The sequence below is a fragment of the Pseudorca crassidens genome, chromosome 3 (genome assembly GCF_039906515.1).
Source record: "Pseudorca crassidens isolate mPseCra1 chromosome 3, mPseCra1.hap1, whole genome shotgun sequence".
In the NCBI taxonomy this organism is placed as follows: Eukaryota; Metazoa; Chordata; class Mammalia; order Artiodactyla; family Delphinidae; genus Pseudorca; species Pseudorca crassidens.
Window position 1 is genome coordinate 123,788,027 of NC_090298.1, and position 23,922 is coordinate 123,811,948.

Consider the following 23,922-nt stretch of genomic DNA (forward strand, 5'->3'; position numbering starts at 1 on the left):
CAGCCAAAGGCTACGTGCCGGAGATTCAGTGGCAGCAAAACAAAAATGCCTCCCTACCTCACGGAGCATCCGTGGCGGCATTTGGCCTTTGGGGGGAAGTTATTTCCATTGCACGGGAGCCACCGCATTTCAAATACTGGCAAAAGCAAGTGAAAAGAGCTCGCGGAGCATCTATAGACTCGGAGCTGTTCCCTGTTGGTTTGCTTGTTTGTTTGACCAGTCTAGATTTGGGGCAACTGCTGCCTTTGTGCCATTATCAATGGTAGCCTTATCCAGAAGAGACACTGTACGTTCCAGCGAATGAATCGTGGTATTATTTTAATAATACTCATTTAATACTAAAGCTCTGCTAAGGAAAAAACCTATCAAACATCATTATTCCATTGCTCTCTTGCACAGAGCCTATTAACCAAGTCTACTCTCTGAATGAGAAAGAGGCTAGGATTTTCAGGGTAAAAAACAACCAAAGACCCTTATATCCAACACAGATGTTGGCTGGTCCCACTGAGCTTAAGCCAACAACTACTGCCCTCATCCATTTTCTCACTGCTCTCTCTTCCCTTATGGGGAGGGATCAGAACTCCTCTCTGCAAGTTTGGAACATAGTACAGAGGGCTGACCATGATCTCAGGAGAAAATAGAAGACAAAATAAAGGCTCACAGGGTCATTTGCACTGGCAGGGACTCGCGGATTATCTAGTTCAATGCCCACATTTGACTGATGCAGAATCTGAGAGGGATAATAAGGGGTTTGCCCAGAGTCACACATAAATTAGAGGCAAGGGCAGGCCTGAACCGCAATGTGCCAACACTCCATCCAGGGCGCTCTTCCTTTCCCTGTGTCATCAAACAAGAGGGCCCCTTTGCTCTACCTGTCAGAGGAACCCCTCTCTTAAAAAATAAAATCTCATTTTATCCTTCATAACTCACTGTCCAGCCCGTCCATAGAAAAAGGACTAACTTAGCCAAGAGAATTGTGCCCTTTAGTTCCAGATGTTCCCGTTCGTTCCTGGACCATTCCCGAGCAGAGCTCCCCCATCTGGCTTAGAGTGCTGGGTGTGTCCTCTGTTCCTCGGCCTGGCTGAAGGAGAACAGAGAGCCTGGCTCGTTCTATGTCTGGGAAGAGGACAGGGACAGAGAGTGAGAAGGGGCCTTGGGCCCAGATCTGCACTTATGCAAGGCAGAAAAACAGCATCTGCATTTCCACCCTGAACACACACATGCTCCTGGGGAAAAGAGCCAGAAGCTAACTCAGACAGCTGGCAGAGCAATGCACGACCCACTATTAGAAGGACATGGGCTCAGTCGTTCCAGTGGTGATGTGATAAGGTTTGACCTGACCATTCCCACCCCTTCCACCCTGTGAACACTGGCCCCCTTTTTTGAGCTAACAGGTCTGGCTAGCTGACGGCAAGGGGGTGGGGACAGTCACCTGTGAGTATGGAATTGCTGCTTTCCTACCTATGAAACCAACTCATCTCTGGAGGAATCAATGCCAGGATCTTACTTTTGCAGCTGTGTGACTTTTGTCAAGTTACTTAATCTCTCTGAGCCTCTATCCAGAACACAGAATGATGGTTAACCATTATAGCTACAGGAGCTGTCATGAGTCAAATGAGATGACCCATGTGATTTGCGCTAAGGCTCTCGATAAATGGTAGTGATAAATAACAGCTCCACTATCCTTACTCCAAGCGCTGAGTCCCCTGTAATCTAGTTAACAGAAGAAATGTTCCCCCAGAGAAGTCATTTTTATACTAGACTCCACATACAGACTAGGGCCAAAGAAGAGGCCAAGTTGAGGGGCTCACCCTATTCCACCAAATTATTTTTTTGGTCTATTTCATATATTGAAATAGATACATATTGAATTTGATGAAAGGGAGATTTCACAGTAGAAGGGTCTGAAAACAGAGGAGCCTATCTCTCTGGGTTGTCCAGGGTCCTTCTCATTTGTTTCCCTCCGGCTACAGAAAATAGGAGAAAAGGTAAAGAAGAGCATTGATTTGAGGAGGGTGTGGCCAGGGCGCAGTCCGGTCCTCCGATTAGCATCCATTCCAGGAGGTGATGGCATATTTACATTTCCAGTCCCTTTAGGATTAGAAGCAGTGATTTAATCAAAGAGAGGTACATTTACCTCCTAGGGAGGCATTCCAACTGTTGTAAACATTTTGTGATTTTTCAAATATAATAAGCAAACATAAACAGTTCTATGAAATATGTCAATGGGTAAAGAAGAGAGGGCCCTTTAGGATATGAAGAGTTTCTTGGTTCTTTTCCAAATCATTTTTTTCTCCCTAACTAAGGAGAAAGGACAGAGAAAAAGCCATTCAACAGTGAGTTGTGAAGAAACTGCTAGAAAGGGTATCCATAATCTGCGGTCAGTCTAGGCTAGAAGCTGATTAGGACCAAAAGCAATATAGTTCAACTGAATAAGGAAAATGCCCTTTCTTTAGGTTAAGGGAGAGTCTCTGTATCCAAGTCCAAAGGTAGTCTAATGGCCTCGTTAGCGTGTCAGAAATTAAAAACAAGCATAATTCTGAGAAACACTGTAAAATAACTAAGCAGGAAAAAACAGAGTTTTTATATAACACTGTGTTAATTTTTGTTTGGGTTAGAAAACTTGTATTAAAACATTGACCCCTAAGTAGCCTCTTCCTACTTCAGACCTTTGTCAAGTCCTCCTTTATTAATTTCCACATTCCAAAGTAGTTAAGACTTTATAAATAAATCAGTTTCCTATCTTGCATACGTTCGGGGTTCAGAGACCACGGTCCACAGTCGCTCCTTCATCTGAGCCTTTCAACATCCCGGTGAGATAATGAGGGAGGATTTTTATTTATAAACTGACAGTTCTACTACACAGACTTGAATCCTCTCAGGAAATCTATTCCTCCAGAATTCCCCCAAGTGCCCAGCTGGCTCCGTCACAGCTACTAATAGTCAGAGCTCTCTTTATCCACCTGAGGCATTTTGCTAGTGTTTGAGCAAGAGGAATAACCTGGCTGCGAATCACCACAGACCTGTTCAAAAAATAAAGTAACAAACACACACCCCAGGCAGGGCTTGAGCTGAGGTTTCTACGATCAGATATCTAAGATGCTTCCCATTCCTAAGTCTTTGATATTTTTCCTCTGTCTTTTCTCTGGAATTTCCCTTCCAAGATGCCTTACACAGATCAAGCTGGCTTTGGGTGACACCTCTTCTTTTGGTCTCCCAAACTCTGAACCTCCATCTCCTAATATCTGCTCCCGATCCAAAGTGACACCTACTGAAGCAAAAGGAAGGCACAGGTCCACGGAAGGAGTTGCACTGTCCCTTCCCCAGGTTCTAGTCTAGTTCAAGGCCCCCAGTTCAGAGATCTGGGTTTTTCCTCCAGTTCACATAGCTCCTTTACTTCTCCTCCCAAGTGAAAAATTCCCATGGCACCCACAATGCTCACAATCACACCCTTCAAATGAGATCACAGCGCCCTGACTACATACCCTAAGACCAAACTCTCCAGGTCGTGTTCTGGACAGAGGATGGTGTCTTCCAGCAATCCTAAACATCACACACATACACCCCAACTTTCAGTGTGGCAGAAATGCATGAGCTGCAAGATAGTATTTACAGAACTCCAACTGGTATTTGCCAAAAGCCAGTTCTCGGTGATTTGTCTCCTAGGGGGAATTCTGGAGCTCCTTATCCACAGCTTTCAAATTTTCCACTGCAGGTACCTCTGGGAAGCAGCTGAGGCTGTGAAGTCAGACAAGACTTGTGTTGGATTTCCAGCTTTGCCTCAAATCCTCAGTGTGCAACTCTGGATAACTGACTTCATCGATCTAGGTCTCAATTTCCTGAACTGTAAAATGGGCTTTTGCAGAGACCCTGCTAAGAGAATACATGTAAAGCACTGGAGCCTAAGTGTTAGATCTCCACCCACTCTTGCAGTCAGCTTCAAGTTGTAGCTTATCTCAGAAGAATACAATGACTTGCCAAACTTTCTACCTGCAGAATTGAGATGGTCAGCTACCATCCCCCAAGTTTACATTTATTCAATGTAAAAAGTAAGAGAGACCACGTTATAGGATCTAAACCATTTGCCCTACTAACACCACATAATAGTGATGGTATGGGCAGAGCCACCAAGACCAGTGCGGTGGTGAGGGACATGCACTTTAATTTCCATCAGGTGTGGAGGCTTGAGTCCTGCCTCGAACACTTATTATATCTATGACCCCGGGCAGAAGCAAAGAATCTATACAATAGAGATAACTCTAGTACCTCTCAGACAGTGTTGATTTGAGGGATTAAATGAAACAATGCACATAAGGCACAATACTTGACACAAAATAAACACTCAGTAGGTGTGAGCTGTTCTTAGTAGGAACCATTTTTAATTCATTTATTGATTTAACCAATCATCACTAGGCATCTATGTGCCATGCACTGTGTGAGAGGAGACAGAGGTGGATGACAATACCAGGTCCCTGCTCTGATTGGCTGGGCCACCCAAACTGCTGTCTCTGCCATTTAGAAGCAAGGGCTAGTGTTGGGGTAAGGACATGCAGATTACTCAGGTAGGTGACCTGAGAACAATAAGATCTGAGGCCTGAGCTACTCCCAGGGAAAGCCCCAGCCAATTCTACCAGCGACAGAGAAACCAATAAACACAGGGTAGTAGGAAGGCTTTGCTCTCAGGAGGGCAGCAAAAAGAGGTAGAAGGAAAAGCAGAAGATAAGCAAACAAAACCTTACTGTGTCCCCCAAATTGTGCCTGTGAGGCAAAGGTACTCAGCAAGAAAGACTGCCCCCATCGGTCCCCAGATTACAGTGACATTCCAGCTACTGGGTGGGGCAGTTCACAGACCGGAATAGAGAGAGGATAGGAAACTTATCTCAAATTCCATAATCTTACCATTTTAAAAAACGGACTAGAATTGACAGCAGGAGACATATGTTCTATTTAGATCTTTAATCATATTTTCTGTATATATAGACCTGTGTCCGTATTTTTATGTTTTTAGCTATACCTAGGAAGGGTATCTCACCCCTGGTAGTATGCAGATAACCGTAATCATCTATGGACCTGCAAATGTACAAAAATTAAAACACTGTTCTGTTCTAAAATAGAATTCTTGTTCAAGGAAATACAAAAACAAAGCATGAGAAAAATCAACAAATGGATTCCTTGCCCCCAAGGACCCACACTCCCATCCTGCCATGTCCCTCTGCCTCTCCCCAGCCCATACCCCTCTCAACAATGAATGCAAGTCAGGCCGGCTGGAAGAAATTCACAGCCACCGTCCATTCCCGTCACAGCTGCCGAAGGCACAGCCTCAGCTTCAAGGCAGAGGCTGCTATGCAGCACCACGCCCCACACGCAGAGAAAGGATGGAAGCAGCACTGAAAATGAAGGATGCACCCCAGGGAAGACCATTCAAGTGGGAACAAAAGGGAGCCCCCTGCAAACCTGGCCCTGGGACTAGGGCCCAGCCACACTTACAGGGGCTTCTAAGGCTGTTATCATATGGGCTAAATTTCTGTATCTTTCCTTAAAGGTGGCTTAAGTGATACCTAGAAGAATGGGCATGGCTCTCAATGCCACAGCATAGGCTGAATCCATAAGAAGAACCATTGCAGTCTTCAGACTGGGAAGAAAAATATAATCTGTTCTCTGCTTATCCCAAACAGGAGAACTGGCAAATGCACACTGGATATAAAGCAAGTGGTATGTATGCAACATAACTTCCACACATCATAGCATGAGAGCTGAGGCTCATCTCTCCTGAGTTAGAGAAATAAGTATAAAAATTAAGCTTTTGTCTCAATCAGCTTTTAAAAAAAATAATACCATCCACAGCTCTTTGCAAAGACAACTGGCACTGAGAAAATACTGTGTATTATAAAAGACTCACTATGCTTTTACAATAATGTGAAGTCAGTGATATCAGGCAGTGGTCAAGGAGGATGGGCTTAAACCCAACGCCTCTACCTGGCAAAAGGATCCCTACCCATCCCAACTCTATCCCCCTGGGGAGTGTTGCTTCCCTAGGAGCAAGTGGACAGCAGGTAGGGGTGGGGCACGCTTGTGTCCGGTGAAGCTCAGGTGCATGAAAAAGGTAGGGTACTGCCATAGAAATAAACCACTTGACAATAAAGTGCACTAGAGGCAAGAACAGCTTCCTCCTGCCTGCAGAGGGGAAGGTCCTGCACTGCAGTCAGGTTGCTCCAAGCCTAACCCAGCAAGTGCAAAGACACTCATGCCCACAGCAAAACCTAGTGGATCCCGGCAAATGAACTACAGTAGCAGGTACAGCAGTGCCCTAGGGCAGCTGCAGAGCCTCCCAGGGGCCAGCTGATCACTTCCTTTGTTCGTCTTGCAAAGATGGAGTAGCCACCCATTCCCCCACTACACACACACACACACACACACACACACACACACACACACACCATTCACTACAGACAAAGCACAACCGCACTGCTTCGTGCTCAACTAACAAATGACAGTGGGTGTTCTGTTGTTTTTGTCTTGCCCCCTTTTTGAAAATGCCCATTCCAGCCTGTCGTATGTCCCTTCCATTCGAGGCGTCATTTCAGCGCAACCTGGAGGAATCCCGCAGCAGGGAGCGGTATTCTGTCGCGAGAGCTGCTTGCTGGATGCCAGCGAAGATGAGGCTTCTGTACCTGATTATGGCACATCTCCTCTCCACCCCGCCCTAGACGCTCGCCCAGCGCATCTGACACCCGCCGGCCGGCTCGGCTTTGCACACAATGGCAGTTGGACACGGCATGCACACAGCGTGCGCTGCCACCGCAAACTAAAATCTGCTCTAAAAACTCAGCCTTTTCTTGGGATGAGGGGGAGAAATGACAGGAAAAATGTAAAGGCATCAAGGGCAAAAAAAAGTTGGTCATTCTCACTACAGCCACGTTAGCTGTCGAGTCCGAGTATGATGCACCGAAATATGAACTGGGGTGAATACAAGCAAGGAGTGGCCAAGGTGAAGACGGATGTCCAGGCATCCCATCACCGTCGCGGGGTGGTAGGGTAGGGGGGTGGGGGCGGGGAGCCACGGGGCTGGAGCTCAGAGAGGGGCGCGGTCGGGCTACCAAGTACCCCTGGGGAAAGGTGTCATCTCTCCATACCCCGCCCCGCCAAAAGGAACCTTCTACAAAAAACATACCTCGCCTGGGGCAGCACACACTGACGACCCAGGCGGCGCGGAGGTCCAGGGAGGGCCGAGACCCCTGTGTTATTTGGAAACTACGGGGTGGTGGGGAAGGAAGATAAATAATCCAAAGTTCTCCACGCCACTGTTTGGGTTTCCTCTTTGTTTGGTTTTCCCCAAATCCCAGGGTCGCTCCGTCTGGGTGGCGCCCCGCCGCGCCGGCCGGACTGACCACCGCTCTCCACACACCACCCCCCCGCCCCGGCCCCGGGCCCCCGTCCCTCCCCGGGTACCAGCCCAGGGAAGCCGGCGGGATCCAAGCCGCCCCCATCCGCGGTGCAGCCGGCCAGGAGCGAGCAAGCCACGGCGGAGTCCGGGCGTCCGACTCACCGTGATCCGCGGGATGTTCTTTTTGCCTTGGTAGGACATGGTGGCGGCGGTGGCTGCAGCAGCTGCCTCCCTGCCTCCTTCTTCTACTCCTGCTCGCCCGCGCCTTCCTCAGCGCACAGCGCCCCAAGATCAGGTGGAGCGAATGGTGCGCTGGCCGCGGCCGCCGCCTCCTCCTCTCGCCTCCGCCCCCCTCCCCGGCTCCCGCGGCGGCTGCCAGAGACAATAGTAAATCTCCCCGGTCCCCCTTTCACCCCCGACCCCCCCACACACACCCTCCTCCACTCGCGTTCACGCCCGGGCTTTTTTTTTTTTTTTTTCCTTTCTTTTGCGGTGCCAGCTGGGACCCCGTAAGACAAGAATGGCTGATCCGCGACTCCTCCCTCTTCTCTCTTATCCCTATTGATTTTCCTCCTTGCATCTGCCTCACCCACTTTTTCTTCCTTTTTTTTTCTGGTGACTTGCGAGTGCAGCGGAGCCAGCCTGCTCCACCGCCACCAGGGGGCGCGAGGGACTGTTCGGGGCGGGGATGCTGCAGTCCCTGGTGTCGGCGGCAGAGAGGCACCAGCGTAGCCCTCCTGGCCCCGCCGCAGCCCGGGAAAGCGCCCACGCCTCCGACTTGCCCGTGGTCCGATTCCCCACCTTCCCCACCCTGGTTTCAGAAAGGAGAGGGCTCTGGACTTCCCTCCCGGAACCCGCTCTCCTTCGCCACCGCGCGGGCTGGATGCGACGGCAGCTGCCTTTGTTATCGCGGAGGCCGAGCGCCGCCTCTGCTGGTCGCTGGGTGCAAACAGCCGCCGCGACCCCTTAGAAAGCCGAGAACTGGGCTGACTTTGTGCAGCCTGGCCGGCCGCTGCTATCCCGAGACCATGAAAATAGGCATCAGAAAATGCGAAGCAACCCCTCACTCTCGGACGGCTGCGAGGGGGCACCGTGTCAGCTACCATCAGCCGTTCTCTGTATTGTAAAAATAATTCTCAAAATAATGTTTTAAAGGAACTCCACTGTCTGGCTCTCAGAACCGAAGGAAAAGCATTAACGCTGCTCCGTGAGTAAAGAGTAGAAAACACCTGTAGTGAGAAGCCAAACGCCCTGGCACATTACTGCGCAGCGGTGGGTTTTGTGAGCGATCCGGTGTGCGCTGTTCACAATGCCGAGTTTACTTTAGGCAGGGCTGATAGACAGAGATCAATGTGCTATGAGGAGCAAAAACATGACCTTTCGGTGCTGGAATATCTTATCCTTTTGCTACCCACTTCAAATAGAAGGCCAAGGGGGGCATGTTTGGAGGAGCCACTGTGGCTCGGGGCTGAGGGATGGTCGGATGAGGGAGCTTTCTCAGCTCTCCTGAAAAAAATAATCCCAAATATACCACTTGGATAACAGCAACAACAAAAATGGCTTGCTATGCAAAAATTATAAAGCCCTCGCAAGACAAGTCTCCCACGACCACCACACCCCATTGTGGATCCTAATGCTCCCTAAATAGAAATTCTGTAGATATCACGGAGCATGACTAGGTCTGTGTCAGAGATCTTTCATTCACATTTCTCCAAGGCAGGCCACCGACCACACTTCGGGATATCTCCTCATTAACTTGAAGGCTTCCTTTGCAATAGAGAAGCTATAAAAGCATCCACAGAAAGAGGGTACAGAATACTCCAGCTTGGGCTTTCCATAAACCTGAAATGAACCAGCCTGGTCACATAATCAAACGGCAGACTAAGCCCCCCTGAAACACTCCTTCTCGAGTTAATCCAGCGGCTGGTTATTCATGGGTAACTAGACTGAATGCAGTCTTCACAGGAGAAGTCCACAGCATTCTCCACTTTATTTCTGTGATACTCTTGGAGGATGAATGCAAAGCAAAGGTCACCTCCCTGTACTCTTTTGCAAAGCCCCGGGGGGGGGGGGGGGGGGAGAGACTGAAGCGAAAGGCACGCCCTAAACATTTTGCTTTGTTCTTAAAGCTTAAGTGCTGAGACCACTAGCCAAGAGTTGTGAAATTACAAAGCATTCTGGGGATTGGCATGCAAATGAGCAGGATTATATTTAGAACAGAGTAAAAAGAGAATTAACTACATACTATGCAACCCTGCAGAGGTCTCTCTGAATCTTTCCCATAGTTTTAACTGCTCCAATTTTATTTGAAGGGACCTTGCAAGTTCTTAGGAAAAGCAAAAAATATGTAGGGGACATTTACAATCCTAAAGAAATACCACTGCCTTCCTTTTTTTAATTTCATGGGTTTGTCGGGTTTTTGTTTCCTTTCTTTGCATCCTAATTATCTCTTCTGTTACTGTCATTATAATCCAGAACACTCTCTACTAAATAGATTTATACCATATTTTTGATCACTTGATGATTTTGTGTGTGTCTGTTGTTTCAAATTACAAGACTTGGTTAATCTCTTTGAGGTCAGGCTTGCATGCAAGAAGCCATGCAGAATAGGACTTGTGATGTGTTTCTCTGGATCAGACTGCTGTGAAAAGCCATGCACAGGAATGCATAATAACCAGCTAATCGGTTCAAGCTGTTGCCATCAGCAGAAATGTACAACAAACACTATTTTCTCCCTCTTTCATCCCCTTCAATCATCTTTCTCTTTCTTAAATCAAAATCAAGTGTCTAAGATGAGTTTGAAGAAAAAAAGCCTTCCTTGGCAGTGCCTTTCTTATTCAAGGAATAAGAAGAAAGGCCGTGATCAACACAGGATGCCTCTGTGTCTGGCCAAGAGAGTGAGGAGTGGAACCAGCATGGGTGTTTTCCACAGTAGAATGACTCTGAATGGTTTTCCTTGGATACACAGCAGTACTTGGCTTTAGATATCTCAGGAAACTATGAGAGAGGGAGAGGGAGACACTGAGCGACTTTATGGTCCCAAAGAAATTTAATTTTGGCCACCAAACCTACCACATCCATAGACTTCCCACACCTCAGTCAAGGCTACTTTATTCTAGTTGCTCAGACCAAAGGTTTGGCATCATCCAAACCTTGACTTCTCTCCTTCAGTCCAATCCAGTTTGCACTCCACATCCCATCTGTCAGGAAATACTATTGGTTCTGTCTTTGACATATATACACACTGTGATCTCTTCTCTCCATCTACAGAGCTTCTTTCTGTGTCCAGCCACCAGCAGCTATCACCTGGACTACTGCAGTAACCTCCTAACTGGGCTCTCTTCTTCACTGTTATTCATTCATTCTCACAATACTCACACAGTATTTACCCTGTGCTACAGGTGTCAATAATAATAATAATATCCTGGATCTCAGGGAGTCTATTTTATACCCTTATTCAAGAGAATACCATCTGTCACCTGTTAGCCCCCTTCTATGCTTTATTTATCTTCACAGTACTTTTTCACCACATAATATATTAATTTATTATTAAGTATTATCTTCCTTCTCATCCCTAGAATGTAAACTCTCTGAGGGCAGGGAATGTGTCTCTTTTATTCACTGCTGAGTCCTGAGTGTGTGGAATAGGGCCTTGCCCATAGAAACTGCTCAATTATTATTAGGTGAGTGAATGTAAGAATGTTTCAAACTGTGTCTGAAGAAAGAGATGGAATAAGAACTTTCCTGTAATTGAAGGGCATGTGGTAAGAATCTAGATTTAAGAATATTTATGCTTCTGTAAGCCTTCTTAGAGTTGCCTGATTCTAGATTTCAGAGCAAGTAAATTCAAAATGGTGAGGAATCACTTTGCTAATAGGATACAATCACAAAATTCCAAGGCAATACATGGGCCAAAGAATGACTCTGTAGAATAGATTTGGTACCTGAGCAGTGATTAGAGAGTTGTGGCTCGAAAGGACCTGCCATCAAAGTGTAAGAGAAGATCAAAGGCCTTGTGTTCATTTAAAGAACTTCCTTTTAAAAAAAAATGAAGGAACTTCCCTGGTGGTGCAGTGGTTAAGAACCCATCTGCCAATGCAGGGGACATGGGTTTCATCCCTGGTCCGTGAAGATCCCACATGCCGCAGAACAACTAAGCCCAGGCGCCACAACTACTGAGCCTGTGCTCTAGAGCCAGTGAGCCACAACTATTGAGCCTGTGTGCCACAACTACTGAAGCCTGTGTGCCTAGAGCCCGTGCTCAAGAAGAGAACAAGAGAAGCCACCGCAATGAGAAGCCCGCACACTGCAACGAAGAGTAGCCCCTGCTCACCACAACTAGAGAAAGCCTGTCTGCAGCAGCAAAGACCCAACATAGCCAAAAATAAATTAATTAAACTAATTAAAAATGAAAAAAATGATATTGAGTTCAGAAGGAAAACTATGGACTAGAATCCAGGATGGTATACTGTTTAAGGATCTGGACTTGGGAATAGAGGGACCTCTGCCACATTCCAATTCATCCAGCTCCTGTTTCTATGACCTTCAGCAGATTATTTCAAGCTTCTGAGCCTTGGTTACCTCACCTCTAAAATGAGCATCTTATTACCTACCATACAGTGTTTTTGTGATGATTTATTAATTCATTCAACTAATATTTATTGAGTACCTATTATAGGCACTAGGGATACAAATATTTGAATAAAATTGACAAAATCCCTGCCCTCTTGAAGCTTCCATTCTAGAGAAGGCATAAATCAAGAGTAAAAAGTTATATAGTGTTTTCAAAAGTATATAGCGTTTAAAATGGCGGCAAGTGCATTGGGGATAAATACAGCAGGGATGGGGAAATGAAAGTCATTCCAGCGTCTTGAGGATGGGCTGGAATTTTCCGTATCAGGGATCACAGAAGGTCTGGTGAGATGGCGGTTGCTTGAACCAAATCGTAACCGTGGAAGCAGTGCGAAATGGTCAGATATTGGATATGATTCAAGGTTAAGCCAGCAATATTTGCTGATGGATTTGACTGGGGTATGAGAAAAAGAGGAATCAAAGATTACACTAAATGTGTCGGCCTGAGCAACTCCAAAGATGAAGGTGAGATAGGGAAAATTGTGGGAGAAATGGGATGGGGGGAAAGTCAGGAATATGCTTGTGGACCTTCCTATTAAACATCCAAGTGAAATGTTGAGCAAGCAGGTAGATATTCGAGATTAGAAATCTAAGGGAACAGCTGGGCCAGAGATACAAATTTGGGAGCAGTCAATCTCTAGCTATCATATAAAGGAACAATGCTGGATGAGCTGACCAAGGATGGGAGTGGAGGTAGAGCTCTGAGATAAGTAAGAGCATCCTGAGGATAAAGGAAGAACCAGAAAAAGCATCAGAGACAGTGGTCAGTGAGACAGTGGGGACACCATGAGAGTACAGTTTTGTGAAGGTCAAGAAATAAAATCAAAAAAGAGAAAGTGTTCACATGCTGTTGAAAGGTCAAGGACGATGGGAAATGAGAGTTCATCAGTGCGTGAAATCACCAAGGACCTTGACCAGAGCACCTAGAAAATGAGTATCTTCATACCCACCTCACAGTGGGGTAGTTTTGTATATGTGTAAGCAAGTATTAAGTTATTCTGGTCAGATTTACTGCATACCTACCATGTGGGTATGTGTGCCAGAGCAGTCTTAATGAAGTTGTGGAGCTGAAATCTGATTGGAGCGTTTCCAAAAGAAAATCAAAGTGGAAACTGGAAACACCTAATACAGGCAACTCTTTCAAGGGTTTTTTTTTTTTTGTAAACGGGGACAAGGATATGGAGCAGTAACTAGCAGAGAAAGTAGAATCTAATATGAGGGAAATAGCACGGCTTATGCCAACGGGGCTGATTCAGAAAGAAGAGGAAACTTCACGATGCAGGAGAGAAATGGAACAACTGCTGTCGGGGTTCTTGAATAGACAACACAGGTGACATCTAGTGTTCAAATGGAGGGCTTCCCCTTAGCCAGGAGCAAGGACTGTTCCTCCTCGAGTAACTAAGGGGAAGAGTATACAGCACAGAGACAGGCAGCTAGGTCAAGTTCATGGTGGGAGTTTATGGCAGCTCTCTTATGACTGCGTCTGTTTTCTCTGCCATCAGCTACGACAGTCTGGAAGAGAAGGTACTGAACGTTAAGAGGGGAAAGGAGCTGGTATAAAATCAGTTTTTAGGAGATTCAAGGGGCTAGGGAAATACCGTGTGATTCCCTGGCAGCACTAAGGATTCCCCTCAGGGAGCGGCCATAAATTTAAAGAGAGACCCGTAAGCATGGTGTGGCTATGCCTCCAGTCATGTACAGCTGTATACATGCAGGCATGGAGTAGGCAGCGTGTGGACTTTCACAAGGGTTTTGCTAGATGAGTGCTGAGAAGGGAGAAAGAAACTCAAGGGAATTGAGGATAAACTGTGGGATCTAAGCTGGTTAAGAGGGAAGGGAGGGCACAAGTGTATATGGGGGTAAAGGACAGTGAACATATTGAAGATTAAATAAGATTATTCATGTAAAGCTCTTAGCACAAAGTTAATTAGACGGAAGCTATTCCTACCATTATCTTTAATGTTCTGATTATTATTTGCTGAACTCGTTTGTGTCCAGGACTATGTCTTATTTATCTTGGTAGTCTCCAGCTCTTTTATAAAGCTTGGAATAGAGTAGAATCAATGGGGGAAAATTAATTGAACAGAGGGGAAAGTCAAGAATATTCTGTCTTCCTTTTAACCTCAAAAATATCTAAAATAAGTGCTTAGTAATTCACACAGTTTTGACTCTTAAAAACACTTTCTACTTTTTAAAAACAAATTTATACTTTGCTCTGTTGATATGGGTAAACGTTTCCTCCGGTCCTGATTTGAAGGATGAAGAAAAACATAGTCCCAAAACAAATACGGAAGAGTTTTGAAGGGGCAAAAGACATATACCAGGCTTTTGTGAAATATATAGGCTATTCTAATGTGAATAAACATTTCATCTCAGAACTTCCCATTAAGTCATTTGGATCCATTAATTTTACCTACATTTCAAACAAAGGAAATCCTAGTCGTGTACTTCCAGTGTCACAGAATGAAAATCAAAGTGGTGATTCACCTGTTATTATTAGATGTTTACATATTAAATACACAGAAATAACCTGACAAACAATCCTACCCTTGAAACACATAAGCCAAAAAAAGAAAAAAAAATACGATAGCCACAGGAAAGTACTCCCATGGGCTTATTCCAAAATCAAACTTATATCAGCATGAGCAAGATATGCAATCCTACTTCTTCCTGGATGGACGTTCTCATTCATTTCCTCGGTAGAGAATGATTCTGCAGGCGCCTGGCCTCCTCCGCACAAAGCCTGGGAGGCCTCTTCAGGTTTTAAAGACAACTTAGTCCTGGAAATACTTTTACAGCACATTTACATCAAAGGCTGTCCATTCTGAGCCGCGCCTGGGGCAGGAAAGGGCTCTGCAGCAGATCCAGGATGCAAGTGCAAACAGCCCTGCCACTTCAGCCATAAGACCCAATAAACTCTACAGCACTGGAGGTACTTGTGGTGGGAAAAGCCACCACGTGAAGGTTATGCAGTCCCAACAGACGTATCACAATCTACACTCTTAGGGCTCTGGAGTAAGAAAATTAGGCACTATTTGAAAAATAGGTCCTTGAGTGCTATTGGGCCCTGGTAGAGATGGAGGGCTTGACCAGGGTCATGAAGTGGCCAGAAATGTCCATTATGAGCTGGGTTCTATCAGACCCACCAAGTCACAAGACCAAGTTGGCCCAGCAGCAATTGATCCTGAGAAGGGCGTGGCCCCGTCTCCCATGTCATCCACTGCTGCTGCTCCGGTACCTTCCTGCTAGCACACACCTATGGCCCTGAGCATCAGCTGGTGGAGGAGGAAAACACCTGAGCCTGACTTCTAGATGCGCTGGCTCGGCATCTAGATCACACTGAAAACAGACCATGGCCACTGGACAGTCCCACCCAGGGGTGGTGTTGAAAGGCAATAGTGAAGAGCTCTCTTCCCAAATGTCCAGTTTCAGACAGTACAGCTAGTCATCCTCTTTGGAAAGAACAGTGACTCAAGATTATATGTAATGTTGAGGAAGAAAAGTGGCTCAAGATTACACAGAATGTTGAAGTATTCCTAGGAGGTAAGAGGAAGGATTAAAGATCGAGGGAAAGGTGGCCTTAGCTAGCAGCACGTGGTAGACCAGGGGAGTGGGCATAAAGAGTGAAGATATATGTATTGTATTTTAACGCCCTCCAGAGAGCACCCATCACGGAAGAGGCACTAAACGATGCGGCAGACAAAATGACTCGGTCAGCTGACATCAGCCAGCCTCCATCATCAGTCACCCCAGTGCTGGTTCAATGAGCCCATGGATGGTGTAGACAAGACATGGTGACAGGGATAGAGGCCATGCAGGGAACCAGGACCCAGTCACCAGCGCTGATCCAGCTACTGGTGCTGTCAGACATCCATCCTGCCAGCAACACAGAGCAACACTTCCTCCCCAAGGTGGCACCATGCCTCAGAGATACACACAGCCCCTTGTGTAGACGACCTCAGACCCCTTTCACACTGGAAAGCACAGTGATTCACTTTTATAGAAACAAACACATGTTCTAGATATGGATTTGCATCTTCTGTTGCTGTGGCCTCAGTCAACCCTATGTGAGGGCTTACGGGGTGTCTGAGGCACTGGCATGGGATCCACACAGCAGCACACACCAGACCAAGGGGCTTGTTTAACAGCCAATGAGATGCAAGAAAGGCCACGTGGCTGCAGGATCCACTAGCTGTATCAAATACCACATCACCCTGCACCTGCCAACCTGAGCGAGGAGGAATGGCCTACCGAAGGCACAACCGAAGCGCCATTCCAGAGACGACTCCCTGCAAGGATAAGGCAACACCCTCCAGGACGCACTGTGCGTTGTAAATCTGTGCCCTTTACAGGGTGCTGTGTTTCCAAAGGGAGAACACATGGATCCCAGAAACAAGGGGAAGAAGCAGGAGCGACCCCTTTTACCTTCACTGCCAGGGACCCAACTGGGAAATATGTGTTTCCCATCCCTGCAACTCTGGGTTGTTTAGTGTCTTCTCCCCAAAGGGCAAGTGCTTCTACCAGGGGGCACAGCAAGAACTCTGCTGAACTACAAATGACAGCTGTTATAGGGCACCTTGGGCTCTTTGTGCTCAGGGACTGAACAGGCAAGAAGGAGAGTTGGCATCCTTCTGGGTAGGACCGTGAAGAGAAGGAGGAGATAGGGCTGCTATTGCACAGTGGGGGCAGGGAGGGGTATGTCGGACACTCTTATGATCCACAGGGGTTCTTTCAGGTACAGCCCTGCCTAAGCTTGATGGTAAATGAACAAGTACACCAGCTGTAACCTGAGATGGACATGGTGACCGGGGTCTCTTACCCCTCAGAGACGCAGGTCCATGTTCCAACACCAAGTACATCACCTGGACCAGCAGAGGAGCTCGCTGAGAGTGAAGGGAATCTAGAATGGTTAGGAGAGGACATTAATGAGTACTACCATGGCCCTAAGAGCAGCTGTGGTAAAGAGGCCCTGAGACCCCCAAGAGAAGAGGCACACACAGATCCTGGAGTTTTTGCTCCCAGAAATTACACAAGGAGGTCAATCTGAGCAGAGCAAGGAGGCGTCTGCATAGACACAAGAATCTCCACCCAGCCCCCAGTTCAGAGCTGAAGGACTCAGCCCCTCAGGTGCTCTCAGCCCCTTCCTGGAAACTGCCCTTGTCTAAGGTACCCACTCCCGCAAGGGCAGCCTGACCCAGTAATTGCTAATGTGAGCATATAAAGGCCTGGCCTCCCAGGTACAAAAGGGCAACAACTCTAATGGATTATCCCAGTGTCAGACCTATAAGGTCAACTGAAGGCTTTGTTAAGACCACATCACAGCTCAGCTTCCCTCTCTGCCCGATGCTTCCCTTCCCTTCCCTTCCACAGATGTTGAGCCTAAGCACACTCCCTAATACGCTTCCTGCATCTTATTCTTCTCAGAATTTTGCTTCCCAGGAAACCCAACCTGCAACAGTGAGGCTGGTATTAAATGAATATTTACGTGGAGTGACATTTTTTATTTAGCCAATGTTTTTTTTTTCTTTTTTTGCGGTACGCAGGCCTTTCACTGTTGTGGCCTCTCCCGTTGCGGAGCACAGGCTCCGGACACGCAGGCTCAGCGGCCATGGCTCACGGGCCCAGCCGCTCCGTGACATGTGGGATCTTCCCGGACCGGGGCACGAACCCGTGTCCCCCGCACTGGCAGGCGGACTCTCAACTACTGCGCCACCAGGGAAGCCCAATTTAGCCAATATTTTTAAATGTATAGATTTCATATTCAAATTTAGATTTCTTTAAAAATTGGAAAACTTGGCAATTCTGGGCTCGTAAATACACAGTGTCGCCCGTCAGCTACAGCTGAACACTGGCTGCCCCTTGGAACAAACATGTATTCCCCAATTAGCTATAATGTCTGCTGCTTCCTCTTCCTTCACGTAGGGTTGGCTTCCATGTTTTTATGCCACCTGCCTGGCTTAGAGTCACCTGAATTTCTGATATCCGACCATTGGAGACTGAGTTATTTAGGCATTATGGAATAGGAACTCTGTGTCTCAAAGGTGAGGGCTGCTCTTTCCCGAAGCAGACTTTGGTGCCTGTTCAGAACTGAGACAGCAGTGAGTTATCTCTGGGGAGCAACCTCCTCCCCAGCCCACCCTCACTCCACCCGCATTGGGCCCTAAACCACAAGATTGAATCCTGGAACTGCCCAACCCTCTGCTAAAAGCCTGTTTGACAGCATGGGCTGGAGCCGCTGGATCTATGGTCACATGCAATCAGTTTCACCTTTGGGCTGAATGGAAACACATGTGATTGGATTCCGATCTCTCCGGGCCCAGCACAACAGCTCACCCCCAGATGAGGGATGTGAGACTCACTCTTGGATGGAGGCTCAAAATAGCAAGCCAACCCCCAAGTGCAAGGCTGCAACCCCAGTTTATACTTCCCAGGTTTCCCATCCGCCTCCAGGAAGGGACTTTGGCTGCATGTCTTTTTTTTTCCCCTCCGGTTTCCTGTACTCAGCTGTAGCAAAGGCTCCAGGGCCATAGGGCCTCATCAGCCTCTGGCTCCCTATCTTTTCAGACAAATAGGAATGGTAGAGACATATGCCTGAGGGTCTAGTCACAGGTTTTTCTGAGCGAATTCCCAAAGGAACAGTGGAGTGGAAAACAGGCTCCTCCCACACATCACTGGTATGTCAACGGATAAGCGCTTCTGAGTTGGACGGGTCACCTGTGTGCACTGAATCCCAAGTGAAACCCTGGATTTCTGACCTCAAGACAAATGCTGACCTGGCCCCAGGCAGAGTGCTTGGTCACTTTTGAAGGTCCAGATACTCATTTTTTTATTGGAGACAGTGAACATAAGAGGCAGGAACCAGAGACTGAAATAGAGAAAAACTTAGGTTTTCTAAATTCATTTCAAATTAGCTGACTTTGGAATTAGCCTGAAAAACTTCTAAGCTTGCCTCATCTGTAAAATGGGTCAGTAGAAGAGCTGAGTGGATATGCTGACACATACATGTTCTTTCGAACATGAAAGCACAGGTCTGATAAAACGAACAGATGAGCTGATTCATTTAAAAGGAGTTGCTGGTGTGTATCTTTATGGCATAGAGTGATTAAAAGAACAGGTTTTGGAGTCCCTGTGACAGTGAGTGGGTAAAAAATGGAGAAGCCCTGACCAACCTAGACCCCAGTCAAATTCTACTCTTGCTTCCCTGCTGTAATCATACCAAAGCTGATAAGGACTGTCTGAATTTACAGTACAATATACTGAGCATCTTCCAAAAAGGTATGTATAATTAATACATATTTTTAAAAGTAACCAAGTCCTGTGTTCATGACTTCATAGCCACAAATAATTTCCAATGACCTCCAAAAACCCCAAAGTATTGCTGACAAGAGAGATGAACACATTTTGTTATTGACACCTGCCTAGTTTATACATTTCCTGGGTATTCTCTATAGCGAGAGAGAAAGTAATATATAACAAGATGCTGGTTAGTAGAATAATGGTTCTGCTGTAAGCTAATGCCACTGTGGAAAACAATTATTATAAACAGCCACATATCTCTGACTCAGCTTTAATTAAAATTAAAGTTAAGATTGGGGCCACTCTCTTTTTTCTAAGCAGGAGCCCTGGAAATCCCTTGTAGGGGTAGCTTTAAGGGACACGGTTACTGAATATTTACACATTTACTAAACAATTTAAGGCGAATCTGTATTTAGTCTCTACTTTGTCAGCACAAAGTTGAGTTTCTCTCTAAATCCCTAAAGCTTCTGTAATGTTTTAATGCAAGGTCTCCTCACTTAAAACCTTGGGACTATGAAAGGTTCTCATGGGAAACTACTTTATCACAAAGTTTGTTGTAAGAGATCCTACTCAGATAAAGGTAGAAACTATGTTTGCCACACAAGGCTGATTTGACTCATTCACTTTGTGATGACAGATTTACTATGGTCTTGCTAACTGACTTCTCATTAACTAGTATAAAAAGATGGTACCCTGGTGGCGCAGGGATTGAGAGTCCGCCTGCCGATGCAGGGGACACGGGTTCGTGCCCCAGTCCGGGAAGATCCCACATGCCGCGGAGCGGCTGTGCCCGTGAGCCATGGCCGCTGAGCCTGCGCGTCCGGAGCCTGTGCTCCGCAACGGGAGAGGCCACAACAGTGAGAGGCCCGCGTACCGCAAAAAAAAAAAAAAAGATGGTAAAGGCTCTTAGAAGTAAGGAAAGTATGAATGACACTCATATGACATTTTTTTTCAAGTAAAATAGAAAGTAACTAGCCCATGAACCTGAGAACATAAGATAGGCTATTTTCCATGACAACATCCATACAAGAGAAAAATATCTGAGGCAGCCACCTGCCCACCAGGGACAGAGTGAGGGACTGGCTGGTCCTCCTCCCCTGCCAAAACTCCTATGACCACTGGGCCCCCCTCAAGCTAACATCACCCTGGGAGCCTGGCCTGCGCCCCCCTCCCCTCCACCCTGGAGCCGTCTGCCTGATGCCAGCAGTAGATTCTCCTTCCCTAGCAACGCAGGTCTCTGCACCCTGATGGCTGCTGGAGGATGGTGTCCATAAACCTTGTTGACCGATCCCTGAGGCCACTGGCTTTCCTCCCCACTTGGCAAGAATCCACTGTTACCCTGATAATGCCCAAGTGGGCACACAGAGAGCCCACTATGGAGCTCAGAAATGGAATCCAACTCTGCTAGTCACACAGATAGCAATTCTAAGCCATGTGGTGCCTGCTAACAATGGTGCCCCTGGACAAGTTCATTTAAACTCAGTTTCCTCCTCTGTAAAATGGGCTAACATGGTTAACTTATATGGTATGAGGATTAGGTGAAATAATGGACAGTACCTGATATTCTGTGAATGCTTCAAGAGACTGGATGGATTGACCTGACTAATTAAAATACTGCATGATGTGGCCCAGGGTACAGAGTGTTATTGAGCGCACCCAGTCCAAAGAAAGCCGAGCGAATTCCGTAGGTATGTATTTTGGCACATTTTTTCCTGGGGGGGGGGGGGCGAGTCTCTAGTTTTCTTCAGATTCTCCAAAGCGTGCATGTGCCCGAAAAGATCAAGCATTCTCATCACTGATGCGACACCACCTCCCAGCCCTCATGCCTAGCCAGACCTACTCTCTCGGTGTCAAGCTCATACACCCAGTAGCACAAGGGGTGTCTCCACCTGAAGCCACAGGCACCTCTACCCCACTGTGGTGGGCTCTGTGGTGCACCACCCAGATCCCCCTTCGGGAGGAAAGGGCTTATGATCCCAGCTACGTAGCAGAGGCTCTCATCTGTCAGCCACCTTTGCATGTTGCTTCAGCTAAGGAGGTCCACTTTGCCCCAGATGACATTGCCTTGGGGGGTGGCGCACATCCAATGATACAAATGACTCGGGTCAGACCTGAAGGTTCGCCCTCTCTCCAGACCTCCTGGTAGGGGCCAAGCTGTGATTTCTGTTGAAGCTACACTTTCCTTCTATTCAATTCTGCTTCCTTTTCCCCTTCCCCTTCCTTCCCATCCACTGGTGTTGATCTCAAGAGCATCCCATAGAAAACCTTAGGCATGTTAATCTTGTCTTATGATCTGATTCCTAGGAAAACCGGAACACTCAACATGTCTCAGATAGGTTCCAGAACCTTCTGTACTTTCTCCAGTGCTCTGCACCTCAGTGGGTGATACCTCGTTTCACCTGCTCTTTAACCAGAAACCTGAGCCATAGTCCTTGGTGCTTTTGTACCGTCTGCTTCCCCTGCTTGGATCAACCTCAACCAGTCTGGGTCCTTCTTATCATTCTGCTCTCATCTTAAATGTCATTTATCTGTATGGGAGTCTCCAATCATTCCCCAGTCCTCTCAAGTTAAAGTCTAAGATTCTTGATATGATGAACAAAACTTCCCATACTAGGCCTCTCCTCACCTCTGTGGCTTCAGCTCTCTTAACTCCTTACTGTACTTTATGTTCCAGTAACCCTAGGAACCAGGCATTTCTTTCACATCATGTTGTTGCCCCCAAGTGCTTGCCCATGTCATACCTTCTGCTGAAACGATCATCCCCCCTTCTTAACTTGGGAATCTCCAAACAATCCTTTATGACTCAACTCAGGCACTACCCTTTCCAGAAAGCTTTCCCTGACACCCATCCAGTGACCCCTGGTGCTTCCCTGAGTCTCTGCCAACTTCCAGCACCACGCTTACAGCGTATGGTATGATTATCCGTTTTGTTGGCCATCTTCCTCGGGCTCCTTGAGGGTATGGCTTTGTTTATTCATTACTGTATCCCAGTGCCAGCACAGTGCCCTAGCACATAGATAAAGGCACTTATGAGATGTGTGTTAAATGATGGCCTTGGATGAATACATACCAACGTACATATATACATACATGCACGCATGCATACACACACACATACATACACAAACAACCTCATACCAAACGAAAACCCACCTTGGAGCAGAATCCTGAAGGACTAATGGGTTGGCTGAAGTGGAAAAAGTTTAGGATGGGCTCATTTGCATGTTAACAGGGTATCAATTCAGCTGACTCAGTGAAAACATCTTGTTAAAAAGTTCATCTCAATAAAACAATTTTTTAAAATGGGGGTGGAGGGGACTGCATTAAAAAGATTCAACTGTAGGTATCCAGCCAGGCTGGAATCAGGATCTGTCAGCCACCATCTCTTTTCCCCTCTAAGGCCTCACGGACATTCACTGTTAACATTAGCTGCATCCTTTCTCTAAACATTCACTTACTCCATATTTCTTTGTTCTAATCACACTGAGAGAATAAAAGGAGTATCTCTTGGTTCTAATTCCCAACTGGAAGGAACTGGCTCTGCTTGAGCCAGGTGTTACCCTACAATCTAATCACCTATGGAGACGGAATGGGGGAATCATGACATACACATGGCTGCAAGGAGCCTACCCGTGTGGATGCAGAGGCCATAATGAGCTCGGCAGAACTCAAAAGACATCTAGTGATTCCTACTTGCAGTCCACGCAAAAGGGGCAGATGAGGGTGCACCAAAACTCATACTTCATTACCAAGGAAAAGAAAAAAATGACGAGTCAGCTTTAAGATAGGAACTAACAAGGGCACAAGAGAAGAGCCTGAGATAAGTTTTGCAATGGCCATCCTTGAAAACGTAAATTTGCCTGCTTGCCATATGCTAATAAGTGTTCACAGTCCGGATGTCACACGTATCTGCGTCGAGGTCTCTCCCTCTCCCCCCACCACCTCTCGGGCTTCTTGGTCTCTGTCTTTGATTGTCTATTTGCACTAGCTTCATTCTTTTTTCAGATCTTCAAAGAGATCAATTTCATGAGACCATAAGCAATCTACCCACTCAGTCCTACAGGTAAAACACACAAGACTAGAGAAGGCATATGGTTTGCCCACCTGGACCCCTGAATTTAGTAACACCATTATTGTAGGGTTCTGACTCCTAATCCAGAGATCCACCATCCATTACCTACTGCCTCACTTCATCCTGGAAATACAGGACTGTGGGGCAGGGTGGGGTTTATCCCCTGTTCAGAGCTTCAGTCGCACTAAGCTCAGTCTCAGATGAAATAAAATTGGGCACAGGGCTTCCCTGGTGGCGCAGTGGGTGAGAGTCCGCCTGCCGATGCAGGGGACGCCGGTTCGTGCCCCGGTCCGGGAGGATCCCACATGCCGCGGAGCGGCTGGGCCCGTGAGCCATGGCCGCTGAGCCTGCGCATCCGGAGCCTGTGCTCCGCAATGGGAGAGGCCACAACAGTGAGAGGCCCGCGTACCGCAAAAAAAAAAAAAAAAAAAATTGGTCACAATATCAGAAAGAGATGGGTCAATCCTGAGCCAGAAACAGTTACTATTCTGAGATCCAAGACGTCATGACAAGGTGTTGCCGTGAAAAGAGAAAAAAA

General features: G+C 46.9%; 1 protein-coding gene across 3 annotated transcripts in view; it reads right to left on the bottom strand.

Moving 5' to 3' along the window:
• DPYSL3 (dihydropyrimidinase like 3) overlaps positions 1-23,922 on the bottom strand; it is a 114,423-nt gene that overhangs the window by 58,815 nt on the left and 31,686 nt on the right. Inside the window, exon 1 of one of the 3 annotated variants that reach the window (XM_067732165.1) lies at positions 7,547-7,739. The exons of the other annotated variants lie outside the window; for them this stretch is intronic. Coding sequence (XP_067588266.1) covers positions 7,547-7,585 — 39 coding nt within the window. The 5' untranslated portion in view covers positions 7,586-7,739. Of the gene's footprint in view, positions 1-7,546; positions 7,740-23,922 lie in introns of those variants that run through there. 3 annotated transcript variants of the gene reach the window in all.